General features: G+C 35.7%; 1 protein-coding gene across 2 annotated transcripts in view; it reads right to left on the bottom strand.

The window, feature by feature from the left end:
* Positions 1-22,481, bottom strand: part of SPAG16 (sperm associated antigen 16) — a gene marked incomplete at its 3' end in the record, with an annotated part of 901,411 nt that overhangs the window by 266,932 nt on the left and 611,998 nt on the right. For both annotated transcript variants that reach the window (XM_082467474.1, XM_082467475.1), the window contains one exon: positions 10,926-10,991. In XM_082467474.1, the coding sequence (XP_082323600.1) occupies positions 10,926-10,991 (66 nt within the window). The remainder of the gene's footprint in view (positions 1-10,925; positions 10,992-22,481) is intronic.

Genomic DNA, 22,481 nt, shown 5'->3' with positions numbered 1-22,481 from the left:
TCTCTAAACAACCATTTTTAAGTAGAGCACATATGCCCATATTAATTAACATTTGAATGAAGCCTGCACTGATAATCTTACTTCCTAAAACAACCCACACTAATGGGTTTTCTAATTTGTGAATTAAAGGACATTCAAATGCTTTTAAAAACCAGTTTGTCAACTGCTAAACTTTTACTACTTTTTGATCCATTTAATCAAGCTGCTCTAACCCATCCTTTTCCCAGAATAGTACATTTCTATCCCTCCACTAGTCTACTTTCATTTGTTATGATGAGCTGAAGAAAGAAATTTGTACATAATTTTAAAAGATGATGAAATTTCTTTATTTAAGGACTCTGATAAAATTTAGTCATTGATTAAATATTTACCAGATAAGTGTTCCGTGTTAGAATGACCAAGTTCCAGGTAATGGAGTGTGGTGAGGGAGAGAGGACAGGAGAGATGCAAAACAGAAATGGATAAGACATGATCCTAAGCCCTTAATGAGGTATGGAGTCATCTGTTGAAAATAATTTGTAAACCTCCTAAATGAAATAAAATATATTTTCCTATAACTTTACATTTTAGAGAGATTTATACATGAGAACAAAATAGATATAAATGAATCTTTGATTCAACAGACCTGAGAATAACACCATGCTTTCTTTCCCAGCGCTCTTCATCCCAGGTTGTACTAATATTCTGTTAACCTGTAACTCAGCACACTGCCACTCTGTTCTTTCCATTTGCCAAATCAAGAAATAGCACATTCCGTTTGGAGTTTGAAATGAATAGCACGTGATACTACTGGAGCAGTTTTGCATTAATTTACATAAGGAACTGGAGATCAGAGTACCCCCTGAAGAGTAAAAACTAGTCACAGTTGATGTTACGCTTGAAATATACCAGGGATGGCAATTTAAATGATGTAGACACTTAACTTTATTAATCTGTTGTCCTTCATCAAGGGAGAACGCCAGTCCTTCTATATTCCCAGAGTAATGAAGGGGGCAGGGCAGGAAATGAAAATCAGAGAAATATGAGTCTTCTGCTACAGTTACTAGAGGTCAGAGAGGGGTTTGGAACCTGGATGTCCACATTAACAGCTGACTTTTGCGCAGACTGCGAAATATCCGGTCAAACCAGTCTCTCTCCTTGTTAGAACAAGATTTGATTTTTTTATTCACCTAAATCATTTCCACAAATATCTACAGAGCACTTACTAAGAGTTTTAACATCTTTATTGGAGTATAATTGCTTTACAATGGTGTGTTAGTTTCTGCTTTATAACAAAGTGAATCAGCCATACATATACATATATCCCCATATCTCCTCCCTCTTGCATCTCCCTCCCACCCTCCCTATCCCACCCCTCTAGGTGGTCACAAAGAACCGAGCTGATCTCCCTGTGCTATGTGGCTGCTTCCCAATAGCTATCTATTTTACATTTGGTAGTGTATATATGTCCATGCCACTCTCTCACTTCGTCCCAGCTTACCCTTCCCCCTCCCCATGTCCTCAAGTCCATTCTCTAGTAGGTCTGCGTCTTTATAGCAGTTACTTCTTGAAGTATGGATTCATAGGGTCACATTCACCCCCAAACACAAAATTAAGTGGAGAAAATCACATTAAAGGGGATAATTAAATTTTCTTGTCATTATGCTTATGAGTAAATTGGTGTGACAATTCTTTTTGCTCTAATTATGTGATTCAGGTATAATGTATGATACATTCGGCATTATTCATATATGTAAAACGAGCTCTTGAAAAACTCATGCAATTTACCATGCATGTAGTTTTTCAAACTTTTTAAATCTCAAGCAAGTTTAGACTGACTACAATTAATCATGACTAGAGAAAAATGTATAATTTTATATTGATAGTTTGATATTATTTAAAACATTTTTGTACTGTGAAAATCACTTAAATAAGACTTCATTGTACTGGAAGACCAGTTGCCTAAATGGCCAAATACTCTGAGCAGTGACACTGTTTCTTATAAAAGTAGTAAATATATTTTGAACAATTTTTGGCAGCTGTATGCTCAAAACAAACATGGACAATCTGAAACGTGTCATAAATTTTAAAATAATACTTTAAGATCAATAGGATAAAATAAATTTAATCATATCACAGCAAACATTGTCCAAAGAATGTCCTCTAAAATACCTCTTGAGTTCTGACCTGTGTTGGCTTTCTAATATTTCCTAATCAATGAATATTTATTGGTTACTTTCTGTACCAAGAATTATGCCAAGGGCGATGGGGTAAAAAATATTAAGGTATTATTCAGCCAAAAGAATCTATTGTGCTTCTCATAGCCAGGGCATTTTTGTATAAATAAACATTTATGAGGTTACTCTAAAACGGCCTCAACCATTCCACATTTAACCAATAAGAACGACCTAAGTTAACGATTATCTATTAGATGTAAGATATTCCACCTGCTTCATCTAATCCTTGTCCACTCCATGCGCCCTGTTCTTCTAACATTGCCACACCTCCACCATCTCAGGAACTTGGCCTTTGCTGTTGCCTTTGCTTGAGTTTTCCTTAAAATCATTGCATGGTTTTCTTAAATGTCATTCTCTCGGAGAGTCCTTCTCTGACCATTTCATTATAAGCTTCAATTCTTACCTCATGACTCTTTACCCTAATTGATTCTGGATAGATAACACTTATTATTCTTGAGACTATTCATGTGTTTACTTGTTTAATGTCTCTGGTTCTTACCACAATATAAGGTCCATAAGGATAGAACTTGGTATTGTTCATTGCTGAACCTTTAATATTTAGAGCAGTGTCCAGGACATAGTAGGTGCTCAGTAAAGAGCTACGTTGAAATTCCATTATTAAACTTTTTATATATGCCAAAATATTTTAAGTCCTCTAAAGAATATCTATATATGTATATATATAGATATATAGATATACACATACACACAAATTATCACTTTCATAGTCAAAGAAGAAGTCAAGAAATATGGCATGATCATGTTGTTTCTAATTTTCTTGGAACCATCAAGAAAACTACAAATGCAGAAATCACCTCTATCCAACTAGGGAAGTTATTGAAGGTTAAACTTTGGCGACAGGGTAATATCTTAAATGTATTGTTTCTTCTTTGTCATATGCAGTGTTAAATTTCTGAGAACAAAACAAAGTAGAACTAAAGAACCTCTATCAATTTATTACACTTAAAAATATTCTCTAATTAATCTCTGAATATCTGCTTACACAAACTTTTTATCCTTCACTTTTGTTTGTGTCACATTTTTCTATCAAAAATTATTTTTTCTCCACAAAATGTTAGGGCAAGAAGGTTACTTTCTAAAAGATTTAGTTTAAGAATATATACTATGGCATTAGTTTAAAAGATATGAAGTTAATTTTTAATATGTAGGAATTATTGAAATCAAATATTATATAAAATGAAAATGTCATGTTCCACATGCTTTAATTTTCTGTTCTGCTGTTGTCTCCAGTTTCCCCAGATAGAACCTGCTTCAGTGTTTTTCACCATATATCTAAAAGTTTTGACTTATGCATCATCTAGGTGCAGTAATGAATAAGAACTGACATCAAATATCAATATTATTGGCCCAGCTAAATGGTAGTTGACATCAAGTTGTATTGCTAAAGAAGTAAACAAAATTAAATTCTTCTGGTGTGTAAGTACTGCCTGACATCATTTGTCCTTCAGAAGATCAATGGCTGCATGACCTAAATGTTATTTGTATTTCTTTATATAAAATGGCCAAAGATGGATACTAAGCACTTTCTGTTTGAGATTGGTTAAAAATAAACAAAATTCAGAATATCAGAAATTGAGCTTCCTTTGCTAAAATGGAGTGAGGATAACTTTTTAGGTAGGCAATTGCAGTATTTACTTTTTCATGATTTTTTAAAAAGATAATTAATGCATTTATATCCACATACTAGTAACTTGGGAAAAGCAATTAATCTATTCCAGACCAAATTAAAAACTCTTAATTGCCTAATTATTAAATGGTATACTATGATATGAAATGGACAAAATACTCCTATGGAGGTTTATGCCCATTTTTTTTTTAGTGGAATTTAGCTCAAGTTTAATACAATTCCATAATTTCTTATTTAGAATAGTTTTAGAATTTCATTTTCTTATTTTTGTTAAGGTATGAAATATATACTGCAGCTTTATAACATTTATATTATATTAAATAAAATTAAATTATAGGATAGAAGAAAGTCATATATTTGTGTGTGGTTGTTCTTTTATTTGAACACAAATGGCTAGAAAGAAATATTAGCTCCAAGAATAATAGTAGTAGTAGTAATAATAATAATGATAGTAATAGTAGGAGTGGTAGGAGTAGAAGTGATAGTAATAGCATTTTCGATTTGCCAGGTACTATGTTAAACACATTATATGTATTATCTAATATTCACTGTTCTTTATATCATTCATTTTTACAAAAGAACTAAACGATTTACTCAAGATTATACATCTTCTCAGCCATAAAAAGGAATGAAATTGGGCAAATTGCAGAGACGTGGATGGACCTAGAGATGGTCATACAGAGTGAAGTAAGTCAGAAAGAGAAAAACAAATATGGTATAATATTGCTTATATGTGGAATCTAGAAAAATGATACAGATGAACTTATTTGCAAAGCAGAAACAGAGACCCAGACGTAGAGAATGGACTGGACGTATGGATCCCAGGGGTGGAGGGGGGGGGAGTCGGATGATTCACCACTATGTATAAAATAGATAACTAATGTGAAACTACTGTATAGCACAGGGAACTTTACTCAGTGCTCTGTGGTGACCTAAATGGGAAGGAAATCCAAAAAAGAGGGGATATATATAGACATATAGATGATCCACTTTGCTGTACACCAGAAACTAACACAACACTGTAAAGCAACTATACACACACATACACACGGTATATATGGGGCAATACACATGTGGGAGCTGGCAGGGCAGAGAGGAGGAGACACTGGTCTGCAGCAGCAGCTTCTACTACCAGCCCTTGGGGCACTCAGTCCTGTGCTCAAGCAATCACTGTCAATGACAAAGTGACTACTGAAGTTATAATTGTATTAAATTAATGCTAATAATTTGGATACTTTATTTTACTTCTGGCTGCTCGGGTAACGTTAGCCCTTAACCCAGCATATATGGCTTTTTCCCTTTTTTTTTTTTTTTTTTCTTTCTGGGTACAGCTGTAAAATATTTGGATGTAGGAAATGTGTTATTCTTGCAGCCTTGATATTCATGGTGGATTGTAAAATATACATTTTTGTGAGATATCAAAGATTAAGATTATTTCAATAACATTATTTACAGATTTAAAAGATGTGGTTATCACAAGTCTGTTGAGGGGGAAAAGTACTGCATAAAATAACTAACTTGGAATAAATATTTTGCATCAGTTTGGAAAAAAAAATTAATGAGAAAAAAAAAAAGATTATACATCTTGTGAATGGCAAAGCCAGGATCCAAAATGTACTAGGAGACAAGTATAACTGCAATTGGGTAATTTTCCAGTGCTCCAAAGTTATGGAACACTATGATTTATAGAAGCTTTCTAAGGAGCAACTAATCTATTGTGAGAATTATCAATAAATGAGTTTGTGTCTTGCAGTTCAATATCCACAGGACTTTGAAAGCCAGTAAAGTTGAAATAAATAAGATGCAATGATACAATGCTGTAATGAAATCCTTGTGCTTTCATTTGTCTAAAACTCTGCATTTATTCATCACATTTTTTAATATTAAGTATGCAAAATAAGGTATACTAGATGCTGGAGCTATTGAGCCAAACAAGATTTAAAATGTCCTTTTTCTCATTCCTTTTTACTGCTTTCCAGTGTAGAGAGATTTTTTTTAAAAAGTGAACAGACAGAAAGCCCCAAGATAATTGTGAACCATGACTGATCCTTCTGCTTCTGCATTGGGATTAACAGGGTCACAATGACTAATGAAAAGATGGGGAAAGGAACGAGTTAGGAGAAAGGGAAAGCAATAGTTTCATTTTTAGCATATTAAAATGAGATACAGATATTTAGGCTGAGATGCAAAATAGCTAACAGTGAGTCTGAAGTACAGAGTGGGATTTACCTAGAAATCATCACATGCAGATGAAATTAAAGGCCACAGGTTTGCGTGAGATGATGCAAGAAGAGAACCTGCTAGAGAATAAGATTTAAGATTGAGTCTTGATACAGTTTAGTATTTGGGAGTCAGGCAGTAGAGAAGGATCCAGAACAATAGTTTAAAAAGCAGTGAGATTTTACTTCTCAGGATTCAAGAAGAAGGTTTTAAAAGTAACTATGAAAAGTAAAGTTTAATAATAATGGAGAAATGGTCATTAGATGAAACAATATGGAAATCAGAGAGTTTCAGGGGAGTTGTTGACTTGGAGCTCATATTTGAATGGTTGAGGAGAAAATGATATGGGAGACTTCTGGGCAACATGGAGGAATAAGATATAATGCAGAAATAATACCACCACTCAAAAGTCAAAGAAATTATGGATATATAGATATAGATATAGATATACATACCTCTGAACTCAAATAATACATAATGAAACAAGGAAAGGGAAATTTAAATTAAAGAAAAAAACCAGTTTGTTTGTATAGTTTCCTCCAGTGTTTTTTAGTCTGTCCCAGTATAGACCAAAGAATGTAGATTTGCCAGTTAAGCATTGCAGAAAAAATGAGGTCAAATTGAACCAAAGTCCTTTGTGGTGGAATTGCCAGAATGACAACTGAGGAACCCAGGCTGGGATAAAATGGTAAGTGAAGGCAGAAAGGTGATAAGATGCTGAGTAAGATTTTAGCTGATTAGAGCTCTCAATGAAGTGGAAATATTGTACTGGCTTTACTTAGAGCTGGAAGACATGTATCTTTAGAAAAGCAATGTTTGAAATTGAGATTTTGGAAGTGATGCATTTACAGTTAATGACAAAGTGCTCGCAGTTTGACTTCGCGAGTATGCGACTGAGGATAAAGAAGTGTTGGAGGAAAAGTGGTCAACAAGAAGGTGATCAGAGTGCTGCATGGGCCATATGTGTAGGGAAAGACAGTGATTCAGGAACTCTAGCCTTCAAAGAATGAGGGAGAGTGACCGGGAGCTTCCAGTAGTGAAGCACAGCAGTGAATCTACCTTAGGACTTCAGTGGAGTTATGGCACATTTTGATTTTAAAATATCTCATTTGATCCATGATCCATGACTTAATTCTGAAAGTCCAATCTGCCCTCAATGACTTTTGAACTAAAGCTGACCTAGCCCACACTTCCTGGGGCAACTCTTTATCAGACAACTTGAATCCATAACCTCTGATACCTGTGGATAGGAAGCTCAGGGTAAGATACCTAGGGCTAGGAAATGCAGAGTGGACTAAATCTTTTTTCTATACTATCATATTTTATGAGTATTTGGCTTTTTGATTTTTCATTTTGGTATCGTCATTTTGATTCTATGGTCATTTTGACATGCAGAATGTGATTGTTATACTTATTTCTGTTATTGATAGGTGTCCGGGCCAGCATGTTTTCCCTTATTACATAGATTCTCATCTTCAGAGAGCTGTGTTTGTCCCTTAATCTTATCCCATCACCCTTCCTCTCTCTCACACACCCTTCTACTCCATCCTCTAATGACCCATATACGTGATCAAACAATTCCCCTGTAATGCCACGCTCTGTTCCAAACACTTCCTTCACCTCCTTGGCCTGAATTACTTCTCATAGTTACACTCTTCTTCAAGTTCTCTAAAACAGGAAATTATTTCTCTTGCCCTCCACATGACTCAAGGCCAACAGAGGGGGTATCTACTTTTCTACAAATTACTATTAAACCCCTTTCCCTCTTATTTGTTTAAAACTCCCAACCGCTGTAAAGATAAAACTGATAGACTTCACTCTCTTTCACCATATTCACGGCAGTTACAGTTTCCATGGAATTATACAGGTGGGAAACAAGTTAGAATTTGACTAGTCTTCTATTAAGGCTATATATTATATCATTCACTTCAAAATCAAAATATCCATATTTTATATAATTAGTTGCAATAAAGATATACACCTCTACATTAAAATAATCAATATAACAGTATTTGAATAAAACAACAGGTCAATTAAAAGAAGTGAGAATAGTACTTGAGGTAGGTCTGAAGTTTCCTTTCATGAGCTGGTTAGACCTCTAGAACTACTAGTAGTTTCTTTGATTCTACACAGCCTTTCAATTTCGTTTAATAACTAATGAATTGACACTAAATTCCCAGCTTGAATGTGTGAAATGGAGGTAAATATTCCCAAGGAAAGATGCACTGGTATTCTAAAAGTTGATTTATAGTGTTCACCTGGCCTTACCAGGCAGGCACAGCATAGGCATCCTGACTATGTGTCTCTCAGAACAGCTGGGAATGTCCACAGAGAGATAAGGACACCCACCCCACCATAACATCACTCTAGAAGAGGACCAGAAAGAGTTTCCAGAAGGCTTGATGGAATCCCTACCCTAGTCAGACTATGGGTCAATTTCCTGGAAAACTGAAGGCCGGGGAGACTCCCACTGATAGGAATACCCTGCTCATTTTCTTGCTATGTATTTTTACATAGTTTAAAAAAATCTTTTACTTACATTGAATTGTATGTGTCTATTAATATTATTCCAGCAATTACTGTCAACTTTTAAAAAATATTTTGGTTTTGCTTTACAAAATTGACCTAATAAAAAGCTTTCATAGGTCCTTAAAGTGTTTCATTAACAGATTACTTTAAAAAGAGGTTTTAAATAAATGTGTATCTCCAACAGAAAAATCAGTCAGAGATGAAGACATCAGAGCCCTAATATTATAACATAGAAATAAAATTCAATTTATACATCTTTACAGAACCATATATATATATACTGTATATTGTATATTTGTTTCCATGATTCTTGGTTGCTAGCTGGATAACACTGAGTTTTACATTTTTTATTTCTGCTTACAAATGTAAAATTGTAGACTTTTCCTAAAATTGTGTTTATGTAGACAGCTGAACACATTTTTAACTGGTAATGTAACTTGAATGCATATCCCTAAGGCATCAGACAATTAGCAGAGCTAATACTAAATAATTCAAATCTCTGCCTGCCATGTATGTACCGCATAATGCATTTATGACCACAACTTTGCCTGAGGTTTGAATGTGTACTGTGTCATGATGCCATGTCCTTGAGACATCCTGGAAGTCTTTCAGTTACTGCTGCCTCCTCCCTCTTGACATTCCCTACCAGGTACGTGAAATACGACAGTTTTCAAAACAGTTGACATGAGTGATGGAAAATTTTACTTAAGAGTGTCATTCATCATAACAAAACATCACTTCCTTAATAGTTTATTAACTATTTCCAGTGAAGATGAGATAAATTAATGGAAAAATTCAATGAGGCTTTGGGATATTGATTTGGAATAGTGTTGTAATAGTCCCTTTGGTATGAACAAAGTGTGTAAGCAAAAACGGGTTAGCCACTTTGATATTGGACACCTGGACCTCATATTCATTATCCTGCTTTTGAAATATACATAATTAACGTATGTGTCCCTTGATTGTTGACTGAGTAAGTCTAATTTGGCTATTTCCATATTTATTAATTATACTATTTAGGATGTTAAATGGTATGTCTTTTTCAGCTATGATATTGCTTACCAAAATAAATGCCTGACTTACAAAATATTAGTTTACTTCATTTTAGCTTCTATTTAATTTTCCTAGGGTATGTGAAGCTCTAAGCCACTTAATAGATTTTTTAGCATAAATATTCTATCATGTGGGTCCATAGTGCTTAAATGGTTCTATACTCTGCTAGAAATAAAATCTTACTTGGTATTTAGAACTAATCCATAATATATTGGCTCAATAGAGTCAATCAAATGGAAATTCCTTACTAAGACAAATTTGTTAGAATTTAATTTTAGTTGAGCCAATCATGAACATTCCAGGGCTGACGACACCAGCACAATTTCAGTTGAGGTAAACAACATTCCTTCAGTAGAAATGATTTTTAGTGAATATTTTTCTCTCTCTGAAAGAATAACAGCATGATAGTAATGGAGTTTTGACTAAGCTATCATTTTGAAGTTAGATGTAGGTGATCTATCAGATTTCTTTTTTACCTAATTGGAAAAGAAAGAGGAGTATGGAATTAAGATTTACACTCTCCTGGGAACTTAGAGCCAAATTAAAATGTTAGCTATAATTAAATCATAGAGTTTGAAGGGACTTGAGAGGTCATCTATCTAGTCAAATTGCTTTCATCTGACAAGGAACAAACTTAAATCATCCTTCCATGATTACTATCTGAACTCTTTTAGAGACAACCCCAATTGGCTCAGAAACTCAAAGCCATGTTTAACAATCTTCATCACTGGTGAAATCATCCTGATATCTACATATCTCAAACTGCAGATAAATATTTATGCTATGTCATCAGTTTACATAAAGAAAGACATATGTGAAACCTGTCCATGAGGAACTGAAGAACTGTCAAATCAAGGTTGCTCTATTCTAACCTGAAGAAAGGCCCTATTTCTTTAACATTTTTTATAGGTTTCCTTTCAAGCATTTTCATTATTTTATGATTTTACTTTAAAATTTACAAGTTTATATCCCACTTACTTTCTTGAAGCCCACATTAGACAAAAAGCTTTTTAAAAATGTGGTTAAGTGGAGTTAAGTACAATAGGAGATTACCTCCTTGTTTCTACCACTGTATAGTGTGTGTATTTTAAACTTCTGTAACCCTATACTACATATATATTTTTTTCACTGCTATAATTAATTCTCAAATTTGTTCTCTCACCCTGTTAAGGTGCCATTTTTCTCTGGAACTCTGTTTCATTAAAATGAATTTGTATATATGAAGCAGTAAAATAATTTATTGGGAGAACTGAACTCACCCTAGGAGTGAAGGTGGCATCATTGATGGAATGCATGTGACCATAGAGGGACTGCTCACATTTACCCTAAGAAAACAAAGCAGAAATACAAATCAAATAAATTCAATTTAATATGTGAAAAGAAAAGGAAAGATAACAGATCTTATTTGTTTCAAAGTAATGTTTAAGTCCATAAATAAAACTAATACATACTCATGGGAGAAAAGACTAGCTTTTGCTGTCAGCTACCATTCAGAATCAGACAGGGCTGTGCTGGTGCGTGTGCCAACAGCGTTAGTATCTACACTGAAATTCCAGGGTCCTCACTTTTTTTTTTTAAACGTGATGATCCATTTATTTATTTATTTATTTATTTATGACTGTGTTGGGTCTTCGTTTCTGTGCGAGGGCTTTCTCTAGTTGTGGCAAGCGGGGGCCACTCTTCATCGCGGTGCACCGGCCTCTCACTATCGTGGCCTCTCTTGTTGCGGAGCACAAGCTCCAGACGTGCAGGCTCAGTAATTGTGGCTCACGGGCCTAGTTGCTCCGTGGCATGTGGGATCTTCCCAGACCAGGGCTCGAACCCGTGTCCCCTGCATTGGCAGGCAGACTCTCAACCACTGTGCCACCAGGGAAGCCCAGGGTCCTCACTTTTATACCACTGAGCCGGTGGTGAACTCTAACTGATTCTATTCTGCAATTAACATAGCTTTCAAGCCATGGTGCCAAGTAGTGAAGCCCTTGTTTTCAGCACATTTTCCCCACTGCTGAGGGTGTGGGGTTCTTTCTCCTTTTTAATCACAAGATCACATTTTAATTCATAAACTTTCACAGTTTGGTATTAATATCATTACAAGTATAAAAAAAATGTTACAAATGTGCCCAGTAGTATTTTTAACAGAAAATAAGCATTTGTTTTGTGAAAACCATACTTTGCATCTACCCATTCAGGTCATCTTTTCCAAACAATAGCCAAAACTAAAATTCAATTTAACCACAAAATTTCCAAGTTTTAGTTTAAACAATTTTAAGAAAAATGGGCCCATAACACATTACAAAAAGGATTTAAATGTGGGACTTTTCATTTCGACAGTGATGTTCAAAAAGCATTCTTACCTATCTTAGGGAAATAACTCAAATCCCATAGAAGAACCAGGGAACAGAGAAAGTTATATCTGGAATGTTGTTTGTAGATTCTTGTTATGGGCCGGAATTCTGATTTCATTCAACAGTGTATTATTCATTTAACAAATATCTTTGAACAATTAATATATGTTCAGCACAATTCTAGGTGCTTAGACTATGTCAGTGAATAAAACAAAGAACCTTGTCTTCACTGACCTTACATTCCAGTGGGAGAGGGAAAGTACAAAAGGTACAAAGTGTGTTAGAAGATAAGAAATATTTTAAAAAGGTACAAAGTGTGTTAGAAGATAGTAAATATTGTGGAAAGAAGAAAAGTCAGGTAGGGTAAGGGGTGTCATGAGTCCTGGGATTGAAGGGCTAAGGGCAAATCCAATTATCAAGTAGAGTGATGGAGTTTGACCACGCTCAGAAAGCAGGGTTTGAACCAAGACTGAGGCAGTAAGGGAGTTAGGCAAGCAGACATCTGGAGGAAAAGCATTCCAGGAAGAAGAAAAGCTAGACCAAATCTCAATGTGGGAGTTTGCCTGGTGTGTTTCTGGAACAGCAAGGAGGCCAGTGTGGCTGGAGAGATGTCAGTCAGAAGGAGAGCAGGTTTACTCAAAAGGTTTCACCTACTTTCATTCACTACCTTGTGTTTACTTAGTCCTAAACCATTTAAGGCTGGAGGAGAGATTACAGAAAAGACTGCAGAATGAGCTATTAAAGATACAGGGTCATCATCATGCCCCCTCATTGTTTCAGAACATTCATGGAATAGCTTGGAACTAAATGGAAAGGCTTTGTAACTAAACTTACTCAATCCTCATTACTGCCATTGCATTCAGCACATTATATTTCAAATATCTATTTACAGAATTAATGCATGCTGTTAATCCCTTTGTATAGAATGCAAAATTTCCTCACATGAATTTAAAATTCATAAAAATATGTTGAAATACTTTGGCACCCTCTCAGGATTCCCCTACCTAGGCTCTTCTGGTTCAGTATCTTGATACTGTTAATAACATTAAACCAATTATGCTGAGGACTTCCAATCATCCAAATTCCCAAAGTAGAGATAAATTACTTACAAAGCCAAAAAGGCAAAGTATAAGATGTTATGGTTATGTTTCATACATTATCTTTGGAGCGTTTATGGTTAATTCTTTTGAGAACTAATATAAATCGTTATATAATATTATAGTTGTATAGTGAGTGTTAATATTTTAAAATATTTGTTAGTAAATTTGTCTTAAAATACTTTTTGCATTAATAAAAGTTTTATGTTTGGTCCTCTTCTAAACTGAGAACCTCTCAACTATTTGATTAATTGGTAAGGAAAATGGAGTTTTCTGATTCAAATCCTGAATGCCAAGTTTTAATTCAAAGTAGAATCTCTAAGGCACTCTTGAAAAGCCCTGGAAATATGGGGTTATAATGGAAATGCTGATGGACCACATTTGTGCTGCTATAACAAAACCTGACTCGAAGATAAATGTTTCATGAATTAAGAAAAGTTAAAAAAGCTTTTCTATCCAGCTTTGTTTCCAAGATAAAAGTGAATCTACTCTTTTTTTGTGGTACAGGGAATATGTGGGTTACTAATATTCTAGTCTTCAAACAGCCTTAATCAAAAGCAATACCCACACCAGGGCATTAAATTTCAGAATATCTTCTTTGATGAATTCTTGTCAGAATTGTTTTCTTTCAAAGAAGTGGAAAAAATGAAAAAAAGGGAAGAGTCTTACCAAAAAAAAAAAAAAAAAAAAATCTTGTGACCTAACGTGTCACTGCTCCAGTATTTGATTCTCCTAGAGAAGCTGTATGCAATAATGGTTTCCATTATTGGCTCTGGGGATAAAAACATCTGGAACTTAATTCTTGGCTCTGCTACCAAATAGCTATGTGAACTTAAACAGGTTGCTTCACTTCACTGTGCTTCAGTTGCCTCAAGTAATTCTCAAAACAAATCTATAGGTTAAACGCTATTACCCATGTCCAATGAGATAATGATATTTAACCTATAGGTCTGTTTTGAGAATTAAATGAGATAATGCATGTGAAATGTTGGAACAGTGCCTATCACAGAGTAAGAGCTTACAAATATTAGCTCTTAGTACATGCTAGATAGGCCACTGAAATAGTGATGATGTCCAAATCAACATCTCTACCCTTAGCTACCTATCTGTCTCCTTAAAGACCCCACAAAGGAGTCTTATCGGCATCAGTGCTGTTTTTTCTATTTGTCTCTCAGATTCATTCCCCATGTGGCACTTCCCTGCTCTGTGCCCTGATCTCTACTAACTACATCACTGTGGGCTCTCAGGTTCTCTGTCTTCTGGTTGGATTCAGTAAGAGAAAACCACCAGCAGGATATGGAAGAGTGGGACTATATAGAAGATGGATAAATGACCACTTCAGCTCCCTTCCTGTTCAGCTGTGATTTTCTTATTGGCTCTGCCCTCTACCTAATTCCACTGCCTATGTTGTGCAGGTCCTCTCCAATGGCTACAGCTCACACTGTTCAGTAATGTTCTCCTTCCCCAGCCCCTTCAGACCTAGTGGCAGTAATAGCTTTCTATTGTTGCTAGCGTTTGGGTGCTGTGCTTGGTCCCTGAACCCTGTTCACATTTCTGTAACCATTCAGCTTGAGTATACTCCATGTATCATCTGTTTCCTGCTTGTGACCTGCCTGATACAGCATGTTAGACATGATATGCAAAAGCAGACTTTTTGATTTACTACTTCCCAACTGCCTCTCTTGACCCTTGCCAAATCTTTCCCTTTAAGTAAATGGCATCACCAGTTGCTCAAACAAAAAACCTACGCAGTCAAAAACCTGAGAATTGATTACCAACAAGGACCTACTGTATAGCACAGGGAACGCTGCTCAATATTCTGTGATAACCTAAATGGGAAAATAACTTGAAAAAGAATAGATACGTGTATAGTATAACTGAATCACTTTGCTGTACACCTGAAACTAACACAACATTGTTAATCAACTATGCTCCAATATAAAATAAAAATTAAAAAAAACCCTGAGAATTAGAACTCTCTTTCTTTCCCTATCTCCACCCCAGCCCTAATCCAGTACATCAGTTCCTTCCTCAACATACGCCCTTACTCCGCCCACCTCTGCTCTCCTCCTCTGTCACCACTCTGGTGCAGGACATCATCACATGGAGAAAGAGAACAGCAGGAGCCCCCTTAGTCATCTCCTCGCTCCCACCCTCACCCTACCCGCCATCCATTTCTCTCTCAGCCACTGAAGTGATCAATACAACCTGAATCAGATCATGCCATGCTGCTGCCTACAGCCATCCCAACCATTACCATTGCACTTGGAATAAATTTTAACCTCTTTACTTAGTTCCAAAGGCTCTGTATTATCTGGCTTCTGTCTGCCTAGGCGACCTCATCCTTTACCATTCTCCCTTCTCACGCATTATGCTCCATGATTCTTTTCATGTTTTGATAAGGTCAGGGCTTTCTGAGCAGAGTACTGCACTTGGATGTCAAAAGATGCTTGAATAGCAACCCTGAAGATGGAGACTTCTGGAGAGATTTAGGGGTATCTCCCCCTGAGGCACTTGTTTACATTACAGTGGTGGGAAGTCTAAAGTCCTTCCCCTCCTCCTCCTATAGTGGATTTGCTTACATTTCAGAACAAAGGTTTCTCTTTCTCTTTCTACTGCAGTAGTGGAGGGGCACTTGGTTTCATAGTGTGGAAGTTCCTTTCCATGGTACGTAACCCCACTGTACCCACAGGGTACACCTGGTTCTCACTGCTTCTCCCCCTGGGCAACTGGGGGATGGAAAATCAACATGAGCTGCTCTGTGAGCAAATAAATGGCATGAGCTCTGATCCAGAAACCTCCTGTTTCCTGTCAGGATAAATAAATAACTATAGACACCAAAGCATAACCCTGTCACACTGGCCTTTCTGTTCTAACAGGCCTAGCATGTTCCTGCCTTTGTACATCCTATTTTCTCTACCTTGGATGTTTCCAGGAAGCTGTACACATGCCCTTGTCCTTCTTCCCATTCTCCTTTCAACTCCAATAGAACCTTTCCAGTGATGTCTGATATCAAATATTCTCCCCCCACCCTTATATCTTCTCATTACAGTAGCAGAAATTTCTGTGAAACTGCTTTCCTTTTCTCCTTGGGCACTCAGCCAGACTCGAGGTCAGGTGCGGCCATGTGACTGAGTTCTGCCCAGTGAAACGTGGGCAATTGTGAAATAAGTCCAACATGGGCCTGGCCTGCAAAATATCCCACACAATCCTTTAAGCTCTTTATTGTTGTCTGTTTGCAGGCTGAAGGCAGAGGAGCTTCTGGAATATGGCAGAGCACAGATGGAAGGAGTCTGGGTTTCTGAACCACCACAAGGAGAAAAGCCACCGGTCAGGACCTGCTGACTGAACAGTCTATGAATGAGAACTAAGCTTCTACTGTATTAAGCCCATGAGACCAGCGTTTAACTGTTTCAGCAGATGTTGGTACCCAACAAATAGGTCACCCTGCTTTGTTTCTTTTGTATCGCTCATCATTAACTAAAATTACTTAATGAAATTAATAACAATAATAAACAAGTAATAAAATTACTTGTTTCCCTGTTTATTGTTAGTTTTCCACCCACTACAATTAAGTCCCATAAGAAAAAGTTGTTTGTCTTTTCCACCACTCTATCACCCCCAAAGCCCAAGACAGCTCTGATAAGATTTCATAAACGGTTGTTGAATGAAAAAGTAACCAGTTACATGAAGATCACAACTGAAAACTGGAAAAAATCTACACTCACCAGATATGCTTATTTTTTGGTAAATAGCTTGATCTTCTTTCCAACATTCATTTTTTATCTTGATCAGTCATGACATGAAATGTACACTGTCTTATTCCTTCCATTCCTTTGCCATAACTTGGTTCTAATCCAGTAGCATATTTAGCCACTGACTATGCCATTGTGTCTTAATGTTTTGAACAACTACATGGAGATAACTGATGACTCCAGGTAAAAAAGGCAGCTTTACATTTACTGAGTGCTTATTATGTACTTAAAGTGTTGTGCTAAGTGCTTTACTTTCATTACCACATTTAATTCTCGGAACAACTCAAGGAGATGGGTACTATTGTAATTCCCATTTTGGAGATGAGAAAACAGAAGCACTAATCCATGATGGCAGAAGCAAAGAATGCCAGAGCCAAGACAGTACCTCTGTTTTGTTGCAAAGTAATCTAACATTTTATGTGCAAGAAATTGAAGTGAGAAGATGGAGGCAACCTTTTAGTGCCATTTGCTAGTTTTTTTCCAGTGTTCTTCCTTTCTGGTAGATGTGTATCTCCTGGCCCCCCCGTGGTTGTGTGGAGCCATGTAATGAGTTCTGGCCCAAGAGTTGTGAGTGGAAATGACATGTAGCGCCCTTCTCATGCTCTCTCCAACCACGCCTTTCTAGCATTTAATTAGAGGTACAACACCCTCCCTGGATATCTTTTTCCTGTGGCAGAAACCAGTAGCATTCAAGGTGGCTGCGAGATGATCCTGGATCCCAGGTGAGTGTGATGAGGAGAGCTCTCCCTTCCAACTCACGGAGGACACAGACCTCGAGCAAGATATAAATGTTGCTGTGATTCGGAGACTGTGTTGCCGTAACACAACCTAACATAACCTGACTGATGTAAACGCTATGGAAGAAGATTAATCTTACCTCTTTAATTATTAAAAGCTTTTCTACTATCAATAGTGCCATGTGAAAAGTTGAAAAAAATACTAAAATAATACTTACAGAAGCCTAATACTCAAAAGTTTAAAAACTCTTAAAAAATTAGGCCTAATATAAAATTATGAAATAATCATAAACTATAAAATCACAAATAATCATAAAATAAGCAACCAAACATACCATCACTAAAATCATTAAAGGACTGAGGTTCACAAACTTCCCTTCTCATTATAATGACATTTATTTAACCAATGGATTCAATATTTTGAAAAAAAAATTAACAAACTTGAAAATATAAAATGAGCCTTCCCAACTCAGAAGATTTTGTTCGTTTTTTGTTTTTGTTTTTAAACAAGGCTAACTTTTAAAATGTCTTTTTGATGTGTTAAAGTGCCTTTAGTAACATACAACATAAATTATGCACAAATTTTAGAGGCTTAGCTCAATTTTTATCTATGTATATTTCTGTGTAGCTGCCATTCAGATTAAGATATAGAACATCTCCAGAAAGTTCCTTCATGCCCTTCTTAGTAAAAACATCCACAAAATTTTTTATTAACTGTATTTTATTAGAGAAAAGAAATATAGGAATATGGTTGAAAAAAATCAAATGTTACAGAAGACTCTCCAATGAAAATTTAGTCTCCTATCTCAGGTCATCCCTAGATGTGACCACTGTACATAGTGTCTTTTGTATATTACATGGAGTAGCCTGTGCACATACGTTCACGCCTCTGTGTCATGTTATCTACCTCAGTTACACATAAAATGATATCATACTATATGTGCATTTTATTATGAAAGATAGTATATTTTGGTGGTAAAGATTGTGATACTGGAGTGAAATTGCAGGATTTAGAACTCAGCTCATTAGAAAGTTATTGGTAATATTTCTCATTTGTCTAAATGCTATGCTAAGTACTTTACATATCTTAATCTCTACCATATGAAATTGGTAATATTTAAAATTCTTATTTAAATTCTTATTTACAGTTGGAAAAATTTGTGTAAGTGATTCGTATAGTGCCTACACAAGTAAGAGATATTGCCATTCATAGATTAATTGGTAGTCTTATTTTCTATTTTTGTTCTACTTTTCAATTTTTGTTGATCACTGATAATAAAAGAAATTGCCACTCTCCCAGGAAGGACTCATTTTACTATAGCCATGTTAACAAACACCAGACTAGTTTTAAACTTGTCCAATCAATTAGTAACTGTTCCATAGTCCTGCTTACAAGTAAACAACCAGAACTGGTTTTAAACCTATCTAATTAATCAATGACAACTAACTTCAGTAAACACTCCTAGAAAAGCCAAACCATATCAGACTCATGATTTGAAAGCCAGCCAGCCATTTGGCCAGATTCACTACAGTGAACGTGTTCCTAAGGCTGATATTAACCTTTTTCCTCCTGTGTAACAGACAAAAAACGAGCTTCAATAACCAACACAACTACCTTCTAAGACTCACCTAACCTACTTTTGTCTCTATAACCAACACAATCCAAAGTAAACTCTTTACGAAAACTGGATATGAGATCAGCAACTGGGTTTGCTCAATGGATATAGCTCTGACAAGTATAATCTTCCTCACTCATGTATACGACAAATTCAGTTTTGTTTGTTTGTTTCATATACTGAGTGGTGGTCTCCTCCTTTGACACCACAGAGAGGTTTAAGGGTGTGTTAGTTTGGGGCTGCCATAACAAAGTACCACAGACTTGGTGGCTTAAACAACAAAAAATTATTTTCTCATTCTTTTGAAGGCTAGAAGTCCCAAGATCAAGGTGTTGGCAGGGCTGGTTTCATTCTGAGGCCTCTTCTTGGCTGTATAAGGCTCTCTTCTCCCGTGTCTTTACATGGTCTTCCAGGTAGAGATAGATAGCCATCTATCTGTATGGATCTGTGTTCTAACCTCCTCTTCTTATAAGGACACTAGTCAAATTGATTAGGGTCCAACCCAATGAACTCATTTACCCTTAATTGCCTCTTTAAAGACCCTATTTCCAAATACAGTCAGATTCCAAGGTACTGGGGGCTAGGTCTTCAACAGGAATTTGAGGAGACATAATTCAGCCCATGACAAAGGGCTGGAGATATCTTAACACCACTATGCATAAAATATGTTAGGAGTGCAATAGCCATTGTGGCATTAGCTGGTTGCAAGAGTTAAACTGTGACATTATTTTACAGTATTTATTGTATTGTATATAGAATTTACATAATTATATAAATATACTTTGAGCCAATATGCAATCTCAAAATGAAAAGTTGTATTTTTATGTCACATTTGGGCATATAGCTAAACAGATGAATACTATGCATGCACATAATGCAGTGGTTAAGAGCACAGGATCTGGAGTAACACTGATTGAATGTGAATTGAGGCTTTGCTGCTTATTGTGTCTTTGGAACACTCTGAGACTCAGTTTTCTCATCTGCAAAATAGGAATAATAAGAGTATCTACATGATGGTGAGGTTTAAGCTAATTCATGTAAAGTGCTTAGACTGCTGCCTGGACACAGTAAGTGCTCAGTAAATGTTAATTATCGCATAGTAACAATATGCAGATTATAAATTTTGTGATAGCAGGATGACATCTATTATCTTCACTGCTTCATAATTATAACTGCAGAGACGTGCTGCCTCATGAGAGGTATTTAATAAGTAGTTTTTGAGTTAGTACACACACACACACACAAACACACACACATAATAAGGCCATTCATAGGAAAGTTATTAAGTTTAGTACGTTTGCCCTTCATCAACTTTCTTTTCTTCACATGACCTCTGTGTTTTCAAGGCAATTCAGGCAAAAGGGTTAACCTCTCAGGACTTTCGATTTTACAAAACAGTCCTCATGGAGAGGAACTATAGGAAATGGAGCCCTAATAATTGAATTTCACACCCATTTGACCGTTGCACAGAATACAATTTTGTGCACTGATGTTTCTTGCCCACAGCACCCCTTGCACTTAGCCACCCCTCAGCCCTGCAGTACAGAGGCACTGTCTCCTCCTAACATTATTCCTGTGTATACTTCTAGAAAGTAATTGCTTATAGTAAAATAGTTTTAAATTTTTCAGGAAAAATTCTCTAAATAAAACTTATTGAAGTTAAACAGGATTATATTGTGCAATTGTGTCCTATGAGTTTTTAATTTCAAATTATGTGACCAATGAAAAGTACTAGTAAAGAAGAGAAAGCAAACTGTGTCCAAGGGTGAGCAAAATTAAAGTTGAAACCAGCTTGAGAAAAATATTCTCCTACTCACTACCAGCAAGACGTAGCTTGTTTCTATTATAGCTACTACCTTAGTCATCAAGTTTAAAAATTAATGTCAAAGAATTTTATAAAGATCCTTTTTTAATTGAAAAGGGTCAAATACTTAATATAATAGAAAAATTTGTATAACATTGACATTTTCTGCAAATCTTTCTAAAAATAACTTCGTAAAATCAAAGCATTTTAACTTTATAGGTTTACAAATTGTTAAAGAAAATACACTCTATTATTATTACTGAAATAATCCCACTGGCATATAAATTGGAAACAGAATAATCATTAACGAGGTTCCTGGTTTTTGTTATTCCATATAAATAACTAACCATGTCTGTGAAAGATTGATCGCAGCTTTTAAAATGTTTGCTGAATGCATGTGTAATTAAGATGAGTTAAATACGCAAATCAAGCCTAATTAGCTTCATTTATTAATGTTAGTTTGCCTTGCCTCTACAAAATTTATGCTGTAAATTTTTTTAGCACATAGTATTTTTGATTTCTCTGTTCTAGGCTAAATTGCTGAACAACAAGATCTATTTATTTATTTATTTTTTTTACAGAAGGAGGAACAGCTTTCTCAAGGGGTTCTGGGTACCATTTAGAAAGGAAGGTTTAAAAAAATGTTCCCAGTAGCATGAAAACTAAGTTGTTATTATATATATTTCCAACTACCTTCCTTTAGATTATATTTAATTAATTCCATTTCATGAAAGCAAACCTTCTGGGAACTTCTTTTGATGAAAATGAGCCTTCAGTCACAATATATCCAACATAGTGATTAAGTAGAACATAGAGACTGGGTAGAGCAGGCAGTATCAAATGAACCAAAGTTGCCTGTAGAAGTGCCTCTTTCTTGAGAAGATATCTAAGTTCTTCTGTATTAACAAAACAAACCTCTATATGTAAGACCACCAGCCTCATGTAATTCATGTGGAAAACATTGTCAGGCATTTACAGGAAACATAGTTATAGGAAACAATGCAAAGGATATACAGTATAAGGCAGAGGGAAACACAACTATTAAAGTTCAGAGTCAATACCACTAGCTCCTTGTAAGCGAATGGGAGGAAAAAAATCACATCTCAGGGCAAATAGATTTTAAATTTTCACACTTCTCTTTTTGCTATTTAATTCTTCTCACCATCGTACTCTGCAATTGAAGTTTCCAAAATTCAGAATATTGTTTCACATTATTATTTATTTTATTGCCTACTTAAGGGTTTACTGTTATTTTTAATAAAGATTTCTTTTTTCCAGTGGAAAAGAAGTCCTTTTTTCAAGGTTTCTGAGGAGATATACACACACACATATATATGTATATATATGTGTGTGTGTATATATGTATGTGATTATTTTTTCCTAATTGTGATTATAAAAACCCCATAACATGAGATATACCCTTATTATATCAAGGTGGAGTCAGGAGTTAGAAACCATGCC

Source organism: Balaenoptera physalus, assembly GCF_965194825.1.
Source record: "Balaenoptera physalus genome assembly, chromosome: 6".
In the NCBI taxonomy this organism is placed as follows: domain Eukaryota; kingdom Metazoa; phylum Chordata; class Mammalia; order Artiodactyla; family Balaenopteridae; genus Balaenoptera; species Balaenoptera physalus.
This window is presented reverse-complemented; position numbering and strand designations above follow the sequence as displayed.